The sequence below is a fragment of the Bombina bombina genome, chromosome 9, assembly GCF_027579735.1.
Source record: "Bombina bombina isolate aBomBom1 chromosome 9, aBomBom1.pri, whole genome shotgun sequence".
Lineage (NCBI taxonomy): Eukaryota > Metazoa > Chordata > Amphibia > Anura > Bombinatoridae > Bombina > Bombina bombina.
In genome coordinates, this window is record NC_069507.1 from 271,786,162 (window position 1) to 271,810,821 (window position 24,660).

At 45.6% G+C, this 24,660-nt stretch overlaps 1 protein-coding gene across 1 annotated transcript in view; it reads left to right on the top strand.

The window, feature by feature from the left end:
- The window catches only part of LOC128640317 (alpha-2-macroglobulin), a gene marked incomplete in the record, with an annotated part of 664,962 nt that overhangs the window by 402,677 nt on the left and 237,625 nt on the right, over positions 1-24,660 (top strand). Inside the window, 1 exon segment of the mRNA XM_053692808.1 lies at positions 20,692-20,812. Coding sequence (XP_053548783.1) covers positions 20,692-20,812 — 121 coding nt within the window.

Here is a 24,660-nt window from a genome sequence, read left to right on the forward strand (position 1 = left end):
GGTGTGTACATGAGTGAGAGTGTGTGTTTGTCTCTGCATGTCTGTGAGTGTATGCAAGCAAGTGAGAGTGTGTGCATGCCTGTGAGTGTATGCATGCATGTGAGCATGTGTGCGTGCATGAGTGAGAGTTTGTGCATGCCTGTGAGTGTATGTATGCATGTGAGCATGTGTGTGTGCATGAGTGAGAGTTTGTGCATGCATGTGAGGATGTGTGTGTGCATGAGTGAGAGTGTGTGCATGCCTGTGAGTGTATGCATGCATGTGAGCAGATGTATGTGTGCATGAGGGAGAGTGTGTGTTTGTCTGTGCATGTCTGTGAGTGTATGCACGCATGTGAGCCTGTGTGTGTGTGTGCATGAGTGAGAGTTTGTGCATGCCTGTGAGTGTATGCATGCATGTGAACATGTGTGTCTGTGCATAAGTGAGAGTTTGTGCATGCCTGTGAGTGTATGTATGCATGTGAGGGTGCATGAGTGAGAGTGTATGTGAGCGTGTGTGTGTGTGTGCATGAGTGAGAGTTTGTGCATGCCTGTGAGTGTATGCATGCATGTGAGCATATGTGTTGCATGAGTGAGAGTTTGTGCATGCCTGTGAGTGTATGCATGCATGTGAGCATGTATGTGTGCATAAGTGAAAGTGTTTGTTTGCCTGTACATGTCTTTGAGTGTATGCATGCAAGTGTGTGTGTTTGTGAGAGTGAGTGTGTGTTTGTCTGTGCATGTATGTGAGTGTATGCATGTGAGCGTGTGTGCATGAGTGAGAGTGTGTGTTTGTTTGTGCATGCCTGTGAGTGAATGCATGCATGTGAGCAGATGTGTGTGTGCGCATGATTGAGAGTGTGTGTTTGTCTGTGCATGCCTGTGAGTGTATGCATGCATGTGAGCGTGTGTGTGTATGAGTGAGAGTGTGTGTTTGCTTGTACATGTCTGTGAGTGTTTGCATGCATGTGAGCAGATGGGTGTGTACATGAGTGAGAGTGTGTGTTTGTCTCTGCATGTCTGTGAGTGTATGCAAGCATGTGAGAGTGTGTGTGTGCATGATTGAGAGTGTGTGCATGCCTGTGAGTTTATGCATGCATGTGAGCATGTGTGTGTGTGCATGAGTGAGAGTTTGTGCATGCCTGTGAGTGTATGTATGCATGTGAGCATGTGTGTGTGCATGAGTGAGAGAGAGAGTGTGTGCATGCCTGTGAGTGTATGCATGCATGTGAGCAGATGTATGTGTGCATGAGGGAGAGTGTGTGTTTGTCTTTGCATGTCTGTGAGTGTATGCACGCATGTGAGTGTGTGTGTGCATGAGTGAGAGTGTGTGCATGCCTGTGAGTGTATGCATGCATGTGAGCATGAGTGAGAGTGTGTGTTTGCCTGTACATGTCTGTGAGTGAATGCATGCATGTGAGCAGATGTGTGTGTGTGCGCATGAGTGAGAGTGTGTTTGTCTGTGCATGCCTGTGAGTGTGAGCGTGTGTGTGTGCATGAGTGAGAGTGTGTGTTTGCTTGTACATGTCTGTGAGTGTTTGCATGCATGTGAGCAGATGTGTGTGTGCATGAGTGAGAGTGTGTATTTGTCTGTGAATGCCTGTGAGTCTATGCATTCATGTGAGCAGATTGGTGTGTACATGAGTGAGTGTGTGTTTGTATCTGCATGTCTGTGAGTGTATGCACGCATGTGAGCGTGTGTGTGTGTGCATGAGTGAGAGTGTGTGCATGCCTGTGAGTGTATGCATGCATGTGAGCATGTGTGTGTGCATGAGTGAAAATTTGTGCATGCCTGTGAGTGTATGTATGCATGTGAGCATGTGTGTGTGCATGAGGGAGAGTGTGTGTTTGTCTGTGCATGTCTGTGAGTGTATGCATGCATGTGAGCAGATGTGTGTGTGCATGAGTGAGAGTGTGTGTTTGTCTGTGCATGCCTGTGAGTCTATGCATTCATGTGAGCAGATTGGTGTGTACATGAGTGAGTGTGTGTTTGTATCTGCATGTCTGTGAGTGTATGCACGCATGTGAGCGTGTGTGTGTGTGCATGAGTGAGAGTGTGTGCATGCCTGTGAGTGTATGCATGCATGTGAGCATGTGTGTGTGCATGAGTGAAAATTTGTGCATGCCTGTGAGTGTATGTATGCATGTGAGCATGTGTGTGTGCATGAGTGAGAGTTTGTGCATGCCTGTGAGTGTATGCATGCATGTGAGCATGTGTGTTGCATGAGTGAAAGTTTGTGCATGCCTGTGAGTGTATGCATGCATGTGAGCATGTATGTGTGCATAAGTGAAAGTGTTTGTTTGCCTGTACATGTCTTTGAGTGTATGCATGCAAGTGTGTGTGTTTGTGAGAGTGAGTGTGTGTTTGTCTGTGCATGTATGTGAGTGTATGCATATGAGCGTGTGTGCATGAGTGAGAGTGTGTGTTTGTTTGTGCATGCCTGTGAGAGTATGCATGCATGTGAGCGTGTGTGTGCATGAGTGAGAGTGTGTGTTTGCCTGTACATGTCTGTGAGTGAATGCATGCATGTGAGCAGATGTGTGTGTGCGCATGAGTGAGAGTGTGTGTTTGTCTGTGCATGCCTGTGAGTGTATGCATGCATGTGAGCGTGTGTGTGTGTGCATGAGTGAGAGTGTGTGTTTGCTTGTACATGTCTGTGAGTGTTTGCATGCATGTGAGCAGATGTGTGTGTGTGCATGAGTGAGAGTGTATGTTTGTCTGTGCATGCCTGTGAGTGTATGCATGCCTGTGAGCAGATGGGTGTGTACATGAGTGAGAGTGTGTGTTTGTCTGTGCATGTATGCACGCATGTGAGCGTGTGTGTGTGCATGAGTGAGAGTGTGTGCATGTCTGTGAGTATATGCACGCATGTTAGCGTGTGTGTGTGTGTGTGAGAGTGTGTGTTTGCCTGTACATGTCTGTGAGTGTATGCATACATGTAAGCAGATGTGTGTGTGCATGAGTGAGAGTGTGTGTATGCATGCATGTGAGCAGATCGGTGTGTACATGAGTGAGAGTGTGTGTTTGTCTCTGCATGTCTGTGAGTGTATGCAAGCATGTGAGAGTGTGTGTGTGCATGAGTGAGAATGTGTGTTTCTCTGTGCATGTCTGTGAGTTTATGCATGCATGTGAGCGTGTGTGTTCGTTGGTGCATGCCTGTGAGTGAATGCATGCATGTGAGTGTGCATGAGTGAGAGTATGTGCATGCCTGTGAGTGTATGCATGCATGTGAGCATGTTGGTGTGCATGAGTGAGAGTTTGTGCATGCCTGTGAGTGTATGCATGCATGTGAGCGTGCATGAGTGAGAGTGTGTGCATGCCTGTGAGTATATACATGCATGTGTGTGTGTGTGTGTGTGTGTGTGTGTGTGCATGAGTGAGAGTGTGTGCATACCTGTGAGTGTATGCATGCATGTGAGCATGCATGAGTGAGAATGTGTGCATGTCTGTGAGTGTATGCATGCATGTGAGCGTGTATGTGTGCATGTGTGCATGAGTGAGAGTTTGTGCATGCCTTTGAGTGTATGCATGCATGTGAGCATGTGTGTGTGCATGAGTGAGTGTCTGCATGCCTGTTAAGTGTATGCATGCATGTGAGCGTGCATGAGTGAGAGTGTGTAATGGTTAAGTAAGAGTTAACACTAAGCGCCTAATGCTAATGGGACCCTTTGCTTTAATAAATTGACCCCTAGCGGTCAAACAAGTGGATAATCAGAAATGTGGTAATTAAAGCGCCAAAGGACAATGGCTGGGTCCAGAGATATGTAAAATATGTATCAATTTATTCAAAACAATATATTGTAAAAATTAACATTCCATAAAACAGTAAAACAGTAATCAAGGATCCAAGATTTTACAATAAGTTAAAACCAATTTTCCAGATTAAAACAATTCTTTGATTCGACAGTCTTTACATATAACAGAACTGTGTATATGTAAAGACTGTCGAATCAAAGAATTGTTTTAATCTGGAAAATTGGTTTTAATTTTGCTTAATTTTTACAATATATTGTTTTGAATAAATTGATACATATTTTACATATCTCTGGACCCAGCCATTGTCCTGAGTGAGAGTGTGTGCATGTCTGTGAGTGTGTGCATGCATGTGAGCGAGTGTCTGCATGCATGTGAGCGTGTATGTGTGCATGAGTGAGAGTGTGTGCATGCTTGTGAGTGTATGCATGCATGTGAGCGTGTATGTGTGCATGAATGAGAGTTTGTGCATGCCTGTGAGTGTATGCATGCATGTGTGTGTGCATGAGTGAGAGTTTGTGCATGCCTGTGAGCATGTGTGTGTGCATGAGTTAGAGTGTATGTATGTCTGTGAGTGTATGCATGCATGTGAGCAGATGTGTGTGCATGTGAGCAGATGTGTGTGCATGATTGAGAGTGTGTGTTTATCTGTGCATGTCTGTGAGTGTATGCATGCATGCATGCATGTGAGCGTGTGTGTTTGTTGGTGCATGCCTGTGAGTGAATGTATGAGTGAGAGTGTTGCATGCCTGTGAGTGAATGCATCCATGTGAGAGTGCATGCGTGAGAGTGTATGCATGTGAGCATATGGGTATGCATGAGTGAGAGTTTGTGCATGCCTGTGAGTGCATGCATGTGAGCATGTGTGTGTGCATGAGCGAGACATTGTTCATGCCTGTGAGTGTATGCATGCATGTGAGCATGTGTGTGTGCATGAGTGAGAGTGTGTGTGTTTGCCTGTACATGTCTGTGAGTGTATGCATGCATGCAAGCATGTGTGTGTGCATGAGTGAGAGATTGTTCATGCCTGTGAGTGTATGCATGCATGTGAGCATGTGTGTGTGCATGAGTGAGAGTGTGTGCATGCCTGTGAGTGAGTGTGTGTGCATGAGTAAGAGTTTGTGCATGCCTATGAGTACATGCATGCATGTGAGCATGTGTGTATGCATGAGTGAGAGTTTGTGCATGCCTGTGAGTGTATGCATGCATGTGAGCATGTGTGTGTGCATGAGTGAGAGTTTGTGCATGCCTGTGAGTGAATGCATGCATGTGAGCATATATGTGTGTGTGTGTGTGTGTGTGTGTGCATGAGAGAGAGTTTGTGCATGCCTGTGAGTGTATGCATGCATGTTAGCATGTGTGTGCATAAGTGAGAGTTTGTGCATGCCTGTGAGTGAATGCATGCATGTGAGCATATATGTGTGTGTGTGTGTGTGCATGAGTGAGAGTTTGTGCATGCATGTTAGCATGTGTGTGCATAAGTGAGAGTTTGTGCATGCCTGTGAGTGTATGCATGCATGAGAGCATGTGTATGTGTGCATGAGTGAGAGTTTGTGCATGCCTGTGAGTGTATGCATGCATGTGAGCATGTGTGTGTACATGAGTGAGAGTGTTTGTTTGCCTGTGAGTGTATGCATGCATGTGAGCATGTGTGTGTACATGAGTGAGAGTGTTTGTTTGCCTGTACATGTCTGTGAGTGTATGCATGCAAGTGTGTGTATTTGTGAGAGTGAGTTTGTGTTTGTCTGTGCATGTATGTGAGTGTATGCATGCATGTGAGCATGTGTGTGTGTTCATGAGTGAGAGTTTGTGCATGCCTGTGAGTGTATGCATGCATGTGAGAATGTGTGTGCATGAGTGAGAGTTTGTGCATGCCTGTAAGTGTATGCATGCATGTGAGCATATGTGTGTGTGCATGAGTGAGAGTTTGTGCATGCCTGTGAGTGTATGCATGCATGTGAGCATGTGTGTGTGCATGAGTGAGAGTTTGTGCATGCCTGTGAGTGTATGCATGCATGTGAGCATATGTGTGTGTGTGTGTGTGCGTGTGTGTGTCTGCATGAGAGAGTGTGTGTGCATGCCTGTGAGTGTATGCATGCATGTGAGCATATGTGTGTGTGTGCATGAGTGAGTGTCTGTGCACGCCTGTGAGTGTATGCATGCATATGAGCATGTGTGTGTACATGAGTGAGAGTGTTTGTTTGCCTGTGCATGTCTGTGAGTGTATGCATGCATGTGAGCAGATGTGTGTGTGCATGAGTGAGAGTGTGTTTTCCTGTACATGTCTGTAAATGTATGCATGCATGTGAGCAGATGTGTGTGCATGAGTGAGAGTGTGTGTTTGTCTGTGCATGTCTGTGAGTGTACGCATGCATATGAGCGTGTGTGTTTGTGCATGCCTGTGGGTGAATGCATGCCTGTGAGCATGCATGAGTGAGTGTGTGCATGCCTGTGAGTGTATGCATGCATGTGAGCATGAGTGTGTGTGCATGAGTGAGAGTGTGTGCATGCCTGTGAGTGTATGCATGCATGTGAGTGAGAGTGTGTGTTTGCCTGTGAGTGTATGCATGCATGTGAGCATGTGTATGTGCATGAGTGAGAGTTTGTGCATGCCTGTAAGTGTATGAATGCATGTGAGCATGTGTGTGTGCATGAGTGAGAGTTTGTGCATGCCTGTGAGTATATGCATGCATGTGAGCATGTGCATGAGTGAGATTTTTTTTGTGCATGCCTGTGAGTGTATGCATGCATGTGAGCTGATGTGTGTGCGTGCGTGAGAGTGTGTGTTTGTGCATGTCTGTGAGCATGTGTGTGAGCGTTTGTGCATGCCTATGAGTGAGTGTATGCATGCATGTGAACATGTGTGTGTGCATGAGTCAGAGTTTGTGCATGCCTGTGAGTGTATGCATGCATGTGAGCATATGTGTGTGTGTGTGTGTGTGTGTGTGTCTGCATGAGAGAGTGTGTGTGCATGCCTGTGAGTGTATGCATGCATGTGAGCATATGTGTGTGTGTGCATGAGTGAGTGTCTGTGCATGCCTGTGAGTGTATGCATGCATATGAGCATGTGTGTGTACATGAGTGAGAGTGTTTGTTTGCCTGTACATGTCTGTGAGTGTATGCATGCAAGTGTGTGTATTTGTGAGAGTGAGTGTGTGTTTGTCTGTGCATTTATGTGAGTGTATGCATGTGAGCATGTGTGTGCATGAGTGAGAGTGTGTGTTTGTCTGTGCATGCCTGTGAGTGTATGCATGCATGTGAGCATGTGTGTGTGCATGAGTGAGAGTGTGTGTTTGCCTGTACATGTCCGTGAGTGTTTGCATGCATGTGAGCAGATGTGTGTGTGCGCATGAGTGAGAGTGTGTGTTTGTCTGTGAATGTCTATGAGTGTTTGCATGCATGTGAGTGTGTGTGTGTGCATGAGTAATAGTGTGTGTTCGTCTGTGCATGTCTGTGAGTGTATGCATGCATGTGAGCAGATGTGTGTGTGCATGAGTGAGAGTGTGTTTTCCTGTACATGTCTGTAAATGTATGCATGCATGTGAGCAGATGTGTGTGCATGAGTGAGAGTGTGTGTTTGTCTGTGCATGTCTGTGAGTGTACGCATGCATATGAGCGTGTGTGTTTGTGCATGCCTGTGGGTGAATGCATGCCTGTGAGCATGAATGAGTGAGTGTGTGCATGCCTGTGAGTGTATGCATGCATGTGAGCATGAGTGTGTGTGCATGAGTGAGAGTGTGTGCATGCCTGTGAGTGTATGCATGCATGTGAGTGTGTGTGTGTGCATAAGTGAGAGTGTGTGTTTGCCTGTGAGTGTATGCATGCATGTGAGCATGTGTATGTGCATGAGTGAGAGTTTGTGCATGCCTGTAAGTGTATGAATGCATGTGAGCATGTGTGTGTGCATGAGTGAGAGTTTGTGCATGCCTGTGAGTGTATGCATGCATGTGAGCATGTGCATGAGTGAGATTTTTTGTGTGCATGCCTGTGAGTGTATGCATGCATGTGAGCTGATGTGTGTGCATGTGTGAAAGTGTGTGTTTGTGCATGTCTGTGAGTGTATGCATGCATGTGAGCATGTGTGTGCATGAGTAAGAGTTTGTGCATGCCTATGAGTGCATGCATGCATGTGAGCATGTGTGTGCATGAGTGAGAGTTTGTGCATGCCTGTGAGTGTATGCATGCATGTTAGCATGTGTGTGTGCATGAGTGAGAGATTGTGCATGCCTGTGAGTGTATGCATGCATGTGAGCATGTGTGTGTGTGCATGAGTAAGAGTTTGTGTTTGTCTGTTCATGCCGGTGAGTGAATGCATGAGTGAGTGTGTGTGTGCATGAGTGAGAGTGTGTGCATGCCTGTAAGTGTATGCATGCATGTGAGCATGTGTGTGTGCATGAGTGAGAGTTTGTGCATGCCTGTAAGTGTATGCATGCATGTGAGCATGTGTGTGTGCATGAGTAAGAGTGTGTGTTTGTCTGATCATGCCGGTGAGTGAATGCATGAGCATGTGTGTGTGTGCATGAGTGAGAGTTTGTGCATGCCTGTGAGTGTATGCATGCATGTGAGCATGTGTGTGTGTGCATGAGTGAGAGTTTGTGCATGCCTATGAGTGTATGCATGCATGTGAGCATGTGTGTGTGCATGAGTGAGAGTTTGTGCATGCCTATGAGTGTATGCATGCATGTGAGCATGTGTGTGTGCATGAGTGAGAGTTTGTGCATGCCTATGAGTGTATGCATGCATGTGAGCATGTGTGTGCATGAGTGAGAGTTTGTGCATGCCTATGAGTGCATGCATGCATGTGTGTGTGTGTGCATGAGTGAGAGTGTGTGCATGCCTGTGAGTGTATGCATGCATGTGAGCATGTGTGTGTGTGCATGAGTGAGAGATTGTGCATGCCTGTTAGTGTATGCATGCATGTGAGCATGTGTGTGTGTGCATGAGTGAGAGATTGTGCATGCCTGTTAGTGTATGCATGCATGTGAGCATGTGTGTGTGTGCATGAGTGAGAGATTGTGCATGCCTGTGAGTGCATGCATGCATGTGTGTGTGCATGAGTGAAAATGTGTGTTTGTCTGTGCATGTCTGTGAGTGTATGCATGCATGTGTGTGTGTGTGTGCATGAGTGAAAGTGTGTGTTTGTCTGTGCATGTCTGTGAGTGTATGCATGCATGCATGTGTGTGTGCATGAGTGAAAGTGTGTGTTTGTCTGTGCATGTCTGTGAGTGTATGCATGCATGCATGTGAGCATGTGTGTGTGAATGAGTGATAGTTTGTGCATGCCTGTGAGTGTATGCATGCATGTGAGCATGTGTGTGTGCATGAGTGAGAGTTTGTGCATGCCTGTGAGTGCATGCATGCATGTGAGCATGTGTGTTCATGAGTGAGAGATTGTGCATGCCTGTGAGTGCATGCATGCATGTGAGCACGTGTCTGTGCATGAGTGAGAGTGTGTGTTTGTCTGTGCATGTCTGAGTGAATGCATGAGTGAGTGTGTGTGCATGAGTGAGAGTTTGTGTATGTCTGTGAGTGTATGCATGCATGTGAGCATGTGTGTGTGTTTAGTGAGAGTTTGTGCATGCCTGTATGTGAGCAGATGTGTGTGCATGAGTGAGAGTGTGTGTTTGTCTGTGCATGCCTGTGAGTGAGTGTATGCATGCATGTGAACATGTGTGTGTGCATGAGTGAGAGTTTGTGCATGCCTGTGAGTGTATGCATGCATGTGTGTGTGCATGAGTGAGAGTTTGTGCATGCCTGTGAGTGTATGCATGCATGTGAGCATATGTGTGTGTGTGTGTGTGTGTGTGTGTCTGCATGAGAGAGTGTGTGTGCATGCCTGTGAGTGTATGCATGCATGTGAGCATGTGTGTGTGCATGAGTGAGAGTTTGTGCATGTCTGTATGTGAGCAGATGTGTGTGCATGAGTGAGAGTGTGTGTTTGTCTGTGCATGCCTGTGAGTGAGTGTATGCATGCATGTGAACATGTGTGTGTGTGCATGAGTGAGAGTTTGTGCATGCCTGTGAGTGTATGCATGCATGTGAGCATGTGTGTGTGCATGAGTGAGAGTTTGTGCATGCCTGTGAGTGTATGCATGCATGTGAGCATATGTGTGTGTGTGTGTGTGTCTGCATGAGAGAGTGTGTGTGCATGCCTGTGAGTGTATGCATGCATGTGAGCATATGTGTGTGTGTGCATGAGTGAGTGTCTGTGCACGCCTGTGAGTGTATGCATGCATATGAGCATGTGTGTGTACATGAGTGAGAGTGTTTGTTTGCCTGTACATGTCTGTGAGTGTATGCATGCAAGTGTGTGTATTTGTGAGAGTGAGTGTGTGTTTGTCTGTGCATTTATGTGAGTGTATGCATGTGAGCATGTGTGTGCATGAGTGAGAGTGTGTGTTTTTCTGTGCATGCCTGTGAGTGTATGCATGCATGTGAGCATGTGTGTGTGCATGAGTGAGAGTGTGTGTTTGCCTGTACATGTCCGTGAGTGAATGCATGCATGTGAGCAGATGTGTGTGTGCGCATGAGTGAGAGTGTGTGTTTGTCTGTGCATGCCTGTGAGTGTATGCATGCATGTGAGTGTGTGTGTGTGCATGAGTGAGAGTGTGTGTTTGCTTGTACATGTCTGTGAGTGTTTGCATGCATGTGAGCAGATGTGTGTGTGCATGAATGAGAGTGTGTGTTTGTCTGTGAATGTCTATGAGTGTTTGCATGCATGTGAGTGTGTGTGTGTGCATGAGTAATAGTGTGTGTTCGTCTGTGCATGTCTGTGAGTGTATGCATGCATGTGAGCAGATGTGTGTGTGCATGAGTGAGAGTGTGTTTTCCTGTACATGTCTGTAAATGTATGCATGCATGTGAGCAGATGTGTGTGCATGAGTGAGAGTGTGTGTTTGTCTGTGCATGTCTGTGAGTGTACGCATGCATATGAGCGTGTGTGTTTGTGCATGCCTGTGGGTGAATGCATGCCTGTGAGCATGCATGAGTGAGTGTGTGCATGCCTGTGAGTGTATGCATGCATGTGAGCATGAGTGTGTGTATGCCTGTGAGTGTATGCATGCATGTGAGTGAGAGTGTGTGTTTGCCTGTGAGTGTATGCATGCATGTGAGCATGTGTATGTGCATGAGTGAGAGTTTGTGCATGCCTGTAAGTGTATGAATGCATGTGAGCATGTGTGTGTGCATGAGTGAGAGTTTGTGCATGCCTGTGAGTATATGCATGCATGTGAGCATGTGCATGAGTGAGCTTTTTTTTGTGCATGCCTGTGAGTGTATGCATGCATGTGAGCTGGTGTGTGTGCGTGCGTGAGAGTGTGTGTTTGTGCATGTCTGTGAGCATGTGTGTGAGCGTTTGTGCATGCCTATGAGTGAGTGTATGCATGCATGTGAGCATGTGTGTGTGCATGAGTAAGAGTTTGTGCATGCCTGTGAGTGTATGCATGCATGTGAGCATATGTGTGTGTGTGTGTCTGCATGAGAGAGTGTGTGTGCATGCCTGTGAGTGTATGCATGCATGTGAGCATATGTGTGTGTGTGCATGAGTGAGTGTCTGTGCATGCCTGTGAGTGTATGCATGTGAGCATGTGTGTGCATGAGTGAGAGTGTGTGTTTGTCTGTGCATGCCTGTGAGTGTATGCATGCATGTGAGCATGTGTGTGTGCATGAGTGAGAGTGTGTGTTTGCCTGTACATGTCCGTGAGTGAATGCATGCATGTGAGCAGATGTGTGTGTGCGCATGAGTGAGAGTGTGTGTTTGTCTGTGCATGCCTGTGAGTGTATGCATGCATGTGAGTGTGTGTGTGTGTGCATGAGTGAGAGTGTGTGTTTGCTTGTACATGTCTGTGAGTGTTTGCATGCATGTGAGCAGATGTGTGTGTACATGAATGAGAGTGTGTGTTTGTCTGTGAATGTCTATGAGTGTTTGCATGCATGTGAGTGTGTGTGTGTGCATGAGTAATAGTGTGTGTTCGTCTGTGCATGTCTGTGAGTGTATGCATGCATGTGAGCAGATGTGTGTGTGCATGAGTGAGAGTGTGTTTTCCTGTACATGTCTGTAAATGTATGCATGCATGTGAGCAGATGTGTGTGCATGAGTGAGAGTGTGTGTTTGTCTGTGCATGTCTGTGAGTGTACGCATGCATATGAGCGTGTGTGTTTGTGCATGCCTGTGGGTGAATGCATGCCTTTGAGCATGCATGAGTGAGTGTGTGCATGCCTGTGAGTGTATGCATGCATGTGAGCATGAGTGTGTGTGCATGAGTGAGAGTGTGTGCATGCCTGTGAGTGTATGCATGCATGTGAGTGTGTGTGTGTGCATAAGTGAGAGTGTGTGTTTGCCTGTGAGTGTATGCATGCATGTGAGCATGTGTATGTGCATGAGTGAGAGTTTGTGCATGCCTGTAAGTGTATGAATGCATGTGAGCATGTGTGTGTGTGCATGAGTGAGAGTTTGTGCATGCCTGTGAGTGTATGCATGCATGTGAGCATGTGCATGAGTGAGATTTTTTGTGTGCATGCCTGTGAGTGTATGCATGCATGTGAGATGTGTGTGCATGCGTGAAAGTGTGTGTTTGTGCATGTCTGTGAGTGCATGCATGCACGTGAGCATGTGTGTGCATGAGTGAGAGTTTGTGCATGCCTGTGAGTGCATGCATGTTAGCATGTGTGTGTGCATGAGTGAGAGATTGTGCATGCCTGTGAGTGTATGCATGCATGTGAGCATGTGTGTGTGTGCATGAGTAAGAGTTTGTGTTTGTCTGTTCATGCCGGTGAGTGAATGCATGAGTGAGAGTTTGTGCATGCCTGTGAGTGCATGCATGTTAGCATGTGTGTGTGCATGAGTGAGAGTGTGTGCATACCTGTGAGTGTATGCATGCATGTGAGCATGTGTGTGTGCATGAGTGAGAGTTTGTGCATGCCTGTGAGTGTATGCATGCATGTGAGCATGTGTGTGTGCATGAGTAAGAGTGTGTGTTTGTCTGATCATGCCGGTGAGTGAATGCATGAGCATGTGTGTGTGTGCATGAGTGAGAGTTTGTGCATGCCTATGAGTGTATGCATGCATGTGTGTGTGCATGAGTGAGAGTGTGTGCATGCCTGTTAGTGTATGCATGCATGTGAGCATGTGTGTGTGTGCATGAGTGAGAGTTTGTGCATGCCTGTGAGTGTGTGCATGCATGTGAGCATGTGTTTGTGCATGAGTGAGAGATTGTGCATGCCTGTGAGTGTATGCATGCATGTGAGCATGTGTGTGTGTTTAGTGAGAGTTTGTGCATGCCTGTGAGTGTGTGCATGCCTGTGAGTGTGTGCATGCATGTGAGCATGTGTGTGTGCATGAGTGAGAGATTGTGCATGCCTGTGAGTGTGTGCATGCCTGTGAGTGTGTGCATGCATGTGAGCATGTGTTTGTGCATGAGTGAGAGATTGTGCATGCCTGTGAGTGTGTGCATGCATGTGAGCATGTGTGTGTGCATGAGTGAGAGATTGTGCATGCCTGTGAGTGTGTGCATGCATGTGAGCATGTGTTTGTGCATGAGTGAGCGATTGTGCATGCCTGTGAGTGTATGCATGTGGGTGTGCATGAGTGAGCGATTGTGCATGCCTGTGAGTGTGTGCATGCATGTGAGCATGTGTTTGTGCATGAGTGAGTGATTGTGCATGCCTGTGAGTGTGTGCATGCATGTGAGCATGTGTTTGTGCATGAGTGAGCGATTGTGCATGCCTGTGAGTGTGTGCATGCATGTGAGCATGTGTGTGTGCATGAGTGAGAGTATGCATGCCTGTGAGTGTGTGCATGCATGTGAGCATATGTGTGTGTGCATGAGTGAGAGTTTGTGCATGCCTGTGAGTGTATGCATGCATGTGAGCATGTGTGTGTGCATGAGTGAGAGTGTGTGTTTGCCTGTACATGTCTGTGAGTGAATGCATGCATGTGAGCAGATGTGTGTGTGCGCATGAGTGAGAGTGTGTGTTTGTCTGTGCATGCCTGTGAGTGTATGCATGCATGTGAGTGTGTGTGTGTGCATGAGTGAGAGTGTGTTGTTTGCTTGTACATGTCTGTGAGTGTTTGCATGCATGTGAGCAGATGTGTGTGTACATGAATGAGAGTGTGTGTTTGTCTGTGAATGTCTATGAGTTTTGCATGCATGTGAGTGTGTGTGTGTGCATGAGTAATAGTGTGTGATCGTCTGTGCATGTCTGTGAGTGTATGCATGCATGTGAGCAGATGTGTGTGCATGAGTGAGAGTGTGTTTTCCTGTACATGTCTGTAAATGTATGCATGCATGTGAGCAGATGTTGTGTGCATGAGTGAGAGTGTTGTTTGTCTGTGCATGTCTGTGAGTGTACGCATGCATATGAGCGTGTGTGTTTGTGCATGCCTGTGGGTGAATGCATGCCTTTGAGCATGCATGAGTGAGTGTGTGCATGCCTGTGAGTGTATGCATGCATGTGAGCATGAGTGTGGTGCATGAGTGAGAGTGTGTGCATGCCTGTGAGTGTATGCATGCATGTGAGTGTGTGTGTGTGCATGAGTGAGAGTGTGTGTTTGCCTGTGAGTGTATGCATGCATGTGAGCATGTGTATGTGCATGAGTGAGAGTTTGTGCATGCCTGTGAGTGTATGCATGCATGTGAGCATGTGTGTGTGTGCATGAGTGAGAGTTTTTTGCATGCCTGTGAGTGTATGCATGCATTGAGCATGTGCATGAGTGAGATTTTTTGTGTGCATGCCTGTGAGTGTATGCATGCATGTGAGATGTGTGTGCATGCGTGAAAGTGTGTGTTTGTGCATGTCTGTGAGTGCATGCATGCACGAGCATGTGTGTGCATGAGTGAGAGTTTGTGCATGCCTGTGAGTGCATGCATGTGAGCATGTGTGTGTGCATGAGTGAGAGTTTGTGCATGCCTGTGAGTGTATGCATGCATGTGAGCATGTGTGTGTGTGCATGAGTAAGAGTTTGTGTTTGTCTGTTCATGCCGGTGAGTGAATGCATGAGTGAGAGTTTGTGCATGCCTGTGAGTGCATGCATGTTAGCATGTGTGTGTGCATGAGTGAGAGTTGTGTGCATACCTGTGAGTGTATGCATGCATGTGAGCATGTGTGTGAGCAAGAGTGAGAGTTGTGCATGCCTGTGAGTGTATGCATGCATGTGAGCATGTGTGTGTGCATGAGTAAGAGTGTGTGTTTGTCTGATCATGCCGGTGAGTGAATGCATGAGCATGTGTGTGTGTGCATGAGTGAGAGTTTGTGGCATGCCTATGAGTGTATGCATGCAATGTGTTGTGCATGAGTGAGAGTGTGTGCATGCCTGTTAGTGTATCATGCATGTGAGCATGTTGTGGTGCATGAGTGAGAGTTTTGTGCATGCCTGTGAGTGTGTGCATGCATGTGAGCATGTGTTTGTGCATGAGTGAGAGATTGTGCATGCCTGTGAGTGTATGCATGCATGTGAGCATGTGTGTGTGTTTAGTGAGAGTTTGTGCATGCCTGTGAGTGTGTGCATGCCTGTGAGTGTGTGCATGCATGTGAGCATGTGTGTGTGCATGAGTGAGAGATTGTGCATGCCTGTGAGTGTGTGCATGCCTGTGAGTGTGTGCATGCATGTAGCATGTGTTTGTGCATGAGTGAGAGATTGTGCATGCCTGTGAGTGTGTGCATGCATGTGAGCATGTGTGTGTGCATGAGTGAGAGATTGTGCATGCCTGTGAGTGTGTGCATGCATGTGAGCATGTGTTTGTGCATGAGTGAGCGATTGTGCATGCCTGTGAGTGTATGCATGTGGGTGTGCATGAGTGAGCGATTGTGCATGCCTGTGAGTGTGTGCATGCATGTGAGCATGTGTTTGTGCATGAGTGAGTGATTGTGCATGCCTGTGAGTGTGTGCATGCATGTGAGCATGTGTTTGTGCATGAGTGAGCGATTGTGCATGCCTGTGAGTGTGTGCATGCATGTGAGCATGTGTGTGTGCATGAGTGAGAGTATGCATGCCTGTGAGTGTATGCATGCATGTGAGCATATGTGTGTGTGCATGAGTGAGAGTTTGTGGTTGTCTGTGTACAGAATAATAAAAACTTTTTTTATTTTTGATAGACGATGTTTGCCAATATGTTGGTGAAATAATTTTGACCTTTTGAATATGCGAAAGAACATGAATATTGTTACTAGAGGGTCATAATAACTAAAAATCATGGCCTAGTCTATAAGTGGAGCACTATTAATAAAGCAGGGTGCGCTATCAATATTGCTGGACCGTGCCAGGATTAGAGCGCAATCTGGTGTTACAAGTCTAAGGTAACAGAATTACCAGATAATATTTACTGCGGCTCACATCTCTTTAGTGCGCCTTATGCTTTCAATTAATACAGCGCTCATATTAAAAGTTGTGAGTTATGTGTTGTGCACAAGCAGTACTAAAAAACGTAACTTGTGCCGTATGGCTAGCACAGCTATTGGACAAGAGGTCGAAACGTCACCTCATGAAAATAAACTAGTTTTGCCGTGGACGACCAGAGCGGATATTTAGTGTAAAGATCAGCAACATAAAGGTATTTTTAATCATATGTTTACTGAAACATCATGAATTAAACTCCATACAACCTGTGCTTAGCGCTTATCCCACAATAAACATAACAGATCACCAGTCTTAATATATATACAGCCTGTGCTTATCCCACAATAAACATAACAGATCACCAGTGTTAATATATATACAGCCTGTGCTTATCCCACAATAAACATAACAGATCACCAGTGTTAATATATATACAGCCTGTGCTTATCCCACAATAAACATAACAGATCACCAGTGTTAATATATATACAGCCTGCGCTTATCCCACAATAAACATAACAGATCACCAGTGTTAATATATATACAGCCTGCGCTTATCCCACAATATAACATAACAGAGTCACCAGTGTTAATATATATACAGCCTGTGCTTATCCCACAATAAACATAACAGATCACCAGTGTTAATATATATACAGCCTGCGCTTATCCCACAATAAACATAACAGATCACCAGTGTTAATATATATACAGCCTGCGCTTATCCCACAATAAACATAACAGATCACCAGTGTTAATATATATACAGCCTGTGCTTATCCCACAATAAACATAACAGATCACCAGTGTTAATATATATACAACCTGTGCTTATCCCAATACACATACCAGATCACTAGATTATATATTTATATATATATATATTTTTTTTATATATATATATATATATATATACACACACACTACCTAATCTGACATGCTCACACCCTCTAATCTTATTGTCTTTCCCCCTAATCTGACATAATCTGTCCCCCCTAATTTGGCACACTCTGTCCCCCCTAATATGACACACTTTGTCCCCTCTAATCTGACACACTCTGCCCTCCCCTAATCTGACATACTCTGTATCCCCTAATCTGGCCCACTCTGTCCCCCGTAATCTGACACACTCTTACCCCCTAATCTGGCACACTCTGTCCCCCGTAATCTGACACACTCTTCCCCGCCTAATCTGGCACACTCTGCCCCCCCCCCTAATCTGGCACACTCTGTCCACCCTAATCTGGCACACTCTGTACCACCTAATCTGGCACACTATTTCCCCCTTAATCTGGAACACTCTGTCCCCGACATCTGACACACTTTGCCCCCCTAATCTTGCACTCTTTCCCCCCTAATCTGGAACACTCTACCCCCCCTAATCTGACACACTCTGTCCCCCTAATCTGACACACTTTGTCCCCCCTAATCTGACACACTCTTTCCCCCCTAATCTGACACACTCTGCCTTACATAATCTGTCCCATTCTGTCCCCCCTAATCTTACACACTCTGTCCTCCCCTAATCTGACATAATATGTCCCCCCTAATCTGACATTTTCTGTCCCCCCTAATCTGACACACTCTGCCTTCCATAATCTGGCACATTCTGTCCCCCCTAATTTGACATAATCTGTCCCCCCTAATCTGGCACACTCTGTCCTCCCCTAATCTGGCACACTCTGTCCCCCCTAATCTGGCACACTCTGCCCCCCCCTAATCTGGCACACTCTGCCCCCCCCCTAATCTGGCACACTATGCCCCCCTAATCTGACACGCTCTGTCCCCCCTAATCTGACACGCTCTGTCCCCCCTAATATGACACCCTCTGTCCTCCCCTAATCTGACATAATCTGTCCCCCCCCTAATATGGCACACTCTGACCCCCCTAATCTGACATACTCTGTCCCCCCTAATCTGGCACACTCTGACCCCCCCTAATCTGACACATTCTATCCCTCCTTATCTGGCACATTCTGTCTCACCTAATTTGACACACTCTGTCCCCCCTAATCTGTCACACGTCCCCCCCTAATCTGACACACTCTGTCCGCCCTAATCTAGCACACTCTGTCCCCCCTAATCTGACAATCTCTGTCCCCTCTAATCTAACACACTCTGTCCCCCCTAATCTGGCACAATATGTCCCCCCTAATCTGAAACACTCTGTCCCCCCCTAATCTGACAATCTCTGTTCCCTCTATTCTAACATACTCTGTCCCCCATTATGATACTTGTGTTTTACTAGTTTTCTCCCCTCTATTTTCCCACACGTAACACACTTTCTCCCCACACTCTGCCCCCCCCCCTAATTTGGCACACTTTGTCCCCCCCTAATCTGGAACACACTGTCCCCCCTAATCTGACACTCTGTCTTCCATAATCTGGCACATTCTGTCTCCCCTAATCTGACACACTCTGTCCTCCCCTAATCTGACATACTCTGTCTCCCCTAATCTAGCACACTCTGCCCCTCTAATCTGACACACTCTTACCCCCTAATCTGGCACACTCTGTCCTCCCTAATATGACACACTCTGCCCCCCTAATCTGGCACACTCTGTCCCCCCTAATCTGACACACTCTGTCCCCCCTAATATGGCACACTCTGTCCCCCCTAATCTGACATACTCTGTCCCCCCTAATATGGCACACTCTGCCCCCCTAATCTGACACACTCTGTCCCCCCTAATTTGGCACACTCTGTCCCCCTAATCTGACACTCTGTCCCCTAATCTGACACCTCTCCCCCCTAATCGGCACACTCTGCCCCCCTAATCTGGCACACTCTGTCCCCCCTAATCTGGCACACTCTGCCCCCATAATCTGACCATCTCTGTCCCCTCTAATCTAACACACTCTGTCCCCCTGATCTGGCACACTCTGCCCCCCCCCCTAATATGGCACAATCTGTCCCCCCTAATCTGGCACACTCTGCCCCCCTAATCTGGCACACTCTGCCCCCCCCCAATCTGGAACACCCTGTCCCTCATAATCAGACACACTGTCCCCCCTAATCTGACACACTCTGCCCCCCCAATCGGACACATTCTGCCCCCCTAATCTGACACACTCTGCCCCCCCCTAATCTAACACACTCTGCCCCCCCTAATCTAACACACTCTGCCCCTACTAATCGGACACACTCTGCCCCCCTAATCTGACACACTCTGTCCCCCTAATCTAACACACTCTGTCCCCCTAATCTGGCACACTCTGCCCCCCCTAATCTGGAACACTCTGTCCCCCCTAATCTGACACACTCTGTCCCCCCTAATCTGACACTCTCTGTCCCCCCCTAATCTGACACACTCTGCCCCCCCTAATCTAAAACACTCTGACCCTCCTAATCTGACAATCTCTGTCCCCTCTGATCTAACACACTCTGTGTCCCCCCAAATCTGGCACACTCTGTCCCCTCTAATCTAGCACACTCTGCCCCTTCATAATCTGAAAATCTCTGTCCCCTCTGATCTAACACTCTCTGCCCCCCCCCCCCTAATCTGGCACACTCTGCCCCTTCCTAATCTGAAAATCTCTGTCCCCACTGATCTAACACTCTCTGTCCCCCCTAATCTGGCACATTCTGTCCCCTCTAATCTGGCACACTCTGCCCCTTCCTAATCTGACAATCTCTGTCCCCTCTGATCTAACACACTCTGTCCCCCTAATCTGGCACATTCTGTCCCCTCTAATCTGGCACACTCTGCCCCTTCCTAATCTGACAATCTCTGTTCCCACTGATCTAACACTCTCTGTCCCCCCTAATCTGGCACACTCTGCCCCTTCCTAATCTGACAATCTCTGTCCCCTCTGATCTAACACACTCTGTCCCTCTAATCTGGCACACTCTGCCCCCCTAATCTGGCACATTCTGTCCTTTCTGATCTAACACACTCTGTCCCCCCTAATCTGACAATCTCTGTCCCCTCTGATCTAACACACTCTGCCCCCCCCCTAATCTGACAATCTCTGTCCCCTCTGATCTAACACACTCTGTCCCTCTAATCTGGCACACTCTGCCCCCCTAATCTGGCACATTCTGTCCTTTCTGATCTAACACACTCTGTCCCCCCTAATCTGACAATCTCTGTCCCCTCTGATCTAACACACTCTGTCCCTCTAATCTGGCACACTCTGCCCCCCCTAATCTGGCACATTCTGTCCTTTCTGATCTAACACACTCTGTCCCCCCTAATCTGACAATCTCTGTCCCCTCTGATCTAACACACTCTGTCCCCCCTAATTTGACACACTCTGCCCCCCCCCCTAATCTGGCACACTCTGCCCCCCTAATCTGACAATCTCTGTCCCCTCTGATCTAACACACTCTGTCTCCCCTAATCTGGCAAATTCTGTCCCCTCTGATCTAACACACTCTGTCCCCCCCCCCCTAATCTGGCAATCTCTGTCCTCTCTGATCTCACACACTCTGTCCTCCTAATCTGGCACACTCTGTCCCCTCTAATCTAACTTTCTCTGTCTCCCCCATTATGACACTTGTGTTTCACCAGTTTTCTCCCCTCTATTATTCCCCATGTAACACACTTTCTCCCCCCCCCCCCCCCCCCCCCCCCCCGCCTGACATTTCTGATATAAAACTCTGTAAATGTCTCCCGTTACAGCAGGTGTTCCTGGTCCAGCTCCTGATGCTGTGCCTAATCTAATCCCACAATCAGTTCCAGAGAAGGAAAAGCAGCGAGTGTACTTTCCTGAGACTTGGATCTGGGAGCTGACGCCCATAAGGTGAGTTAATAGATGCAGAGCAGTCAGATGAGTATGTAGGTATCCCTTGTTATTGGTGACATTGTATCTGCACTCAGTGATGTCACCTAATAGAAATGCTTGAGTTTTAAGACGTTAGTGCAGGATTATCCCTTACTAATGCGCATATTACAAGTAGAACATAAACAAAATGTTAGTATTAGTGGAGATACGTCCCAAAAAGGATGATAGCATACTCTGCATTTAACCCTGAGGATATTTGAGTTTGTAGTTTTAGTATCCAACATTCCTTTATTTACTATTCCCCAGTTTTGCACAACCAACACTGTTATATTAATAGACATTTTACCTCTGTGATTACTTTGTATCTAAGCCTCTGCAGACTGCCCCTTATCTCAGTGTTTTTGACAGACTTGCATTTCAGCCAATCAGTGCTGACTCATAAATAACTCCACAGGCGTGAGCACAATGTTATCTATATGGCACACATAAATTAGTACTGTCTTACTGTGAAAAACTGTCAAATGCATTCAGATAACAGGCGGCCTTCAAGGTCTTCGAAATTAGCATATGAGCCTACCTAGGTTTAGCTTTCAACTAAAAAGAGAAGAGAACAAAGCAATTTTCATGATAAAAGTACATTTTAAAGTTGTTTAATGACCTGCCCTATCTGAGTCATGAAAGTTTCATTTTCACCAGACTGTCCTTACCCCTTTGAAAGTAGTTTTTGTTTGTTTCTGTCGGTTAACCTTCTTAGATCAAAGCTATTATTTATCTTCCTGTTATTTATTTTAAGTGAGAATCTTGTTCCTTTTAAGCTTAAAGGGACAGTAAACCTTAAACATAATGTTATATAATTCTGCACATAGTGCAGAATTATATAACATTATTTAAGTGCTATAGCTATAAATGCCTTTTTTACCTTTTAATATGTTAAAAATATGGCGCTTTTACAGACCAGCTCTCTGCTCTCTGCTGAGCGGGTCTGTTATATTTTTTTTTTTTTTTTTTTTTTTTTTTTTTTTTTTTTTTTTTTTTTTTTTAAATCGTTTATTGAAAAGGATAAATTAAATCAACAATATAGGAGACGCAGCTCCAATACAGTACAAATCAAATACATCTCTGTTTCTTTTGTTGCATGACAATAGTTAACTTAGCGGAAAACAATTGGTAATTGAATTTAAATTCCATTTCGTCTGGTTTAAACAGAAAAACAAGAAGGACATAAGGTTACAAAAAAGCTAAACAACAGAAAAAAAAACATCCTTCCTTGGTTGCATACTACTTGAAGATAAGTCCTCTTCTCCTGAATCTAAGTTAAGACTCGGCTAAATGCATGCATAATTCTACTCAGACTGACCGAACTAGTCCCTAGACCACTGAATACTGTTATAATTCAGTTAATAATCATTAATTATGCTAGTACGGATTTTACTTGGAACATTCCGGGAGCCCGCTACAAGCTCCTGGTACCTATAACAGGGGGTTAACTCTACTCGTGGCTCCTTATCTACCACTTCCTCCTGAGTTTAAGTCGCTGCGGAGACCTATATTCCCCTCTTGATAGGAGGGCCAGGCAGAAGGGGGGAGGGCCCGGCGCGAAGGGGGAAGAGAGAAAAAAAAAAAAAAAAAAAAAAAAAAAAAAAAAAAAAAAAAAAAAAAAAAAAAAAAAAAAAAAAAAAAAAAAAAAAAGGGGGGAAAAAAGGGAAGGGGTAGGAAAAGGGGGGGGAGATTCCTATCTTTTGCCCTCCCTCCTCTCCCTTTAATGGATTAAACCAGGACATCCCTCCCCAACATCCCCATCTTTCCTCTAATGTTTGCCCAACCATGATCTAGGGAACAAACCCCGTTCTATTTGGCTTTGTAGCCAGGGTGAGGATTTATACTGCAACACCGCCTGTTCCTGCATCTCCTCGGGAAGTGAGATAATGTATAATTTCCATTTACTAAAAAATCTAGAAATTTGTTTAGGGTTGATAGATCTTAAGTTATATTGCTCCAGAACCATTTGGTACTGAACTTCTTTCAAAAAATCGGTAAATTTAAGTGCTTTATGGTTCTTCCAGTTTCTTAGAATTAAATTTCGTGCTATCAAGATACATACATTGATAAATCTGTTATTGGGGAGAGCTGTCGTATATTTACATAAAAACACTATCTGTTGTAGCGTAACTTTGACACTTGTCCCCATAATCTTAGAGACCCAGAAGTTGATCTTCTGCCATAATTGGGATATTTTGGGGCAGGACCAAAAACAATGAACATAATCTGTACGTTCCTTACTACACTTAGGACATTTCCCTTTTTCAGGACTCCATTTAACAAGTCTGGCTGGAGTGAGATATGCCCTATTAACTAATTTCATATGAGATTCTTTCCAAGCATGCATATGTGTTGCCCTCGCTACCAATGACATACTCTGTATTATAGTCTCACTCTCTAGTCTCAGATTTTCTTTTGCCCATTTTGTGGATATGTCTAAAATATTGTTTTGGCCCCATGCTCTCATAATAGCAGTATATGGCTGGGAGATAGTGCTCACCCCCTCACGATAAACAGTAATTATATGTTTCAGATCTTTGTTATCTATGCCCACCCCTGTCTCTAATCTCAAATTCTCCACCCAATGCCTGATTTGCAAATAGGCGAAGAAGCTAGACTTCGGGAGATGGAACTGGTTAACAATATTCTCGAATGAGCGGAGTCTCAACTGGTTACCATCGCATAACTGAATTACATAATTCACCCCACATTTGGCCCATAGCTCAAATACCGAGGGCTTACATGCTATTGGGAAATTCGGGTTACCCATTATGGGTAAATATTCTGATTTCCTAAAATCTGCTCCAAGTTCCTTGCAAATTTTCTGCCAAGCTTGTACAACACACTTAAAAGTAAGCAATTGGCATACTTGATCTGGTAATTTACTTGCCGTATGATGAAGGATTGCCTTCAAGCTAAGCGGTTTTATCAGAGTAGACTCAATCTCATAAAACGAGATTTGATTTTTCTCGGTGATCCAATCCAGAGCAAATTTTGCTACTGCGACATAATTGTAAAATTTCAGGTTGGGACAGGCCATACCTCCAAAAGCTTTAGGGAGAGTTAGCTTAAATAATGAGATCCGTGGTTTCTTGGCTTGCCAGATGAACTGATTGAGCGCCTTATTAAAGGTATCTAGATCTTTTTTATATAGCAAAAGCGGGAGATTCTGTAGAAAATAAAGCAATTTGGGGAAGAGCACTACCTTGACTAACATGATTCGAGCAGTGAGGGACAGAGGGAGGTGCCCCCAGTTCTGCATTTTCAGAATCAGGCCCTTGATGCAGGGTTTGAAGTTGAGTTCATACCATCTATTGGGGTTGGAGCTTAATGTAATTCCTAAATAAGTAATCTGAGTAGATTCTACAAATGGATGGGCACAGGGGCCTATAGGTTTGCGTATCCACATAATCTCTGATTTTCCGTAATTAATTTTGTAACCTGAAAACGAACTAAACAGGTTGCATAGTTCCAATAACCGAGGGATAGAGGTCCTTACATTACTCAGAAAAAGCAGGAGATCGTCTGCAAACAACGAAAGAACCAACTTATGACCTCCCAGCTGAATACCCTGCATTTCCTTCCTCAAAAGAATTGCAAGTGGTTCAAGGGATAAGTTGAAAAGGAATGGGGATAGTGGACACCCTTGACGGGTACCCCGCCCCAGGGTAATATTCTCAGTTAGTTCTCCATTCACAGTGATTGAAGAATTTGGCTTCTTGTATAGTTGTGAAATAAAACCTTGAAAGGAGCCAGTTATACCAAACTTCCCTAGCGTAGTGAGCAGGTGGTCCCAAACGATAGAATCGAACGCCTTTTCGGCGTCG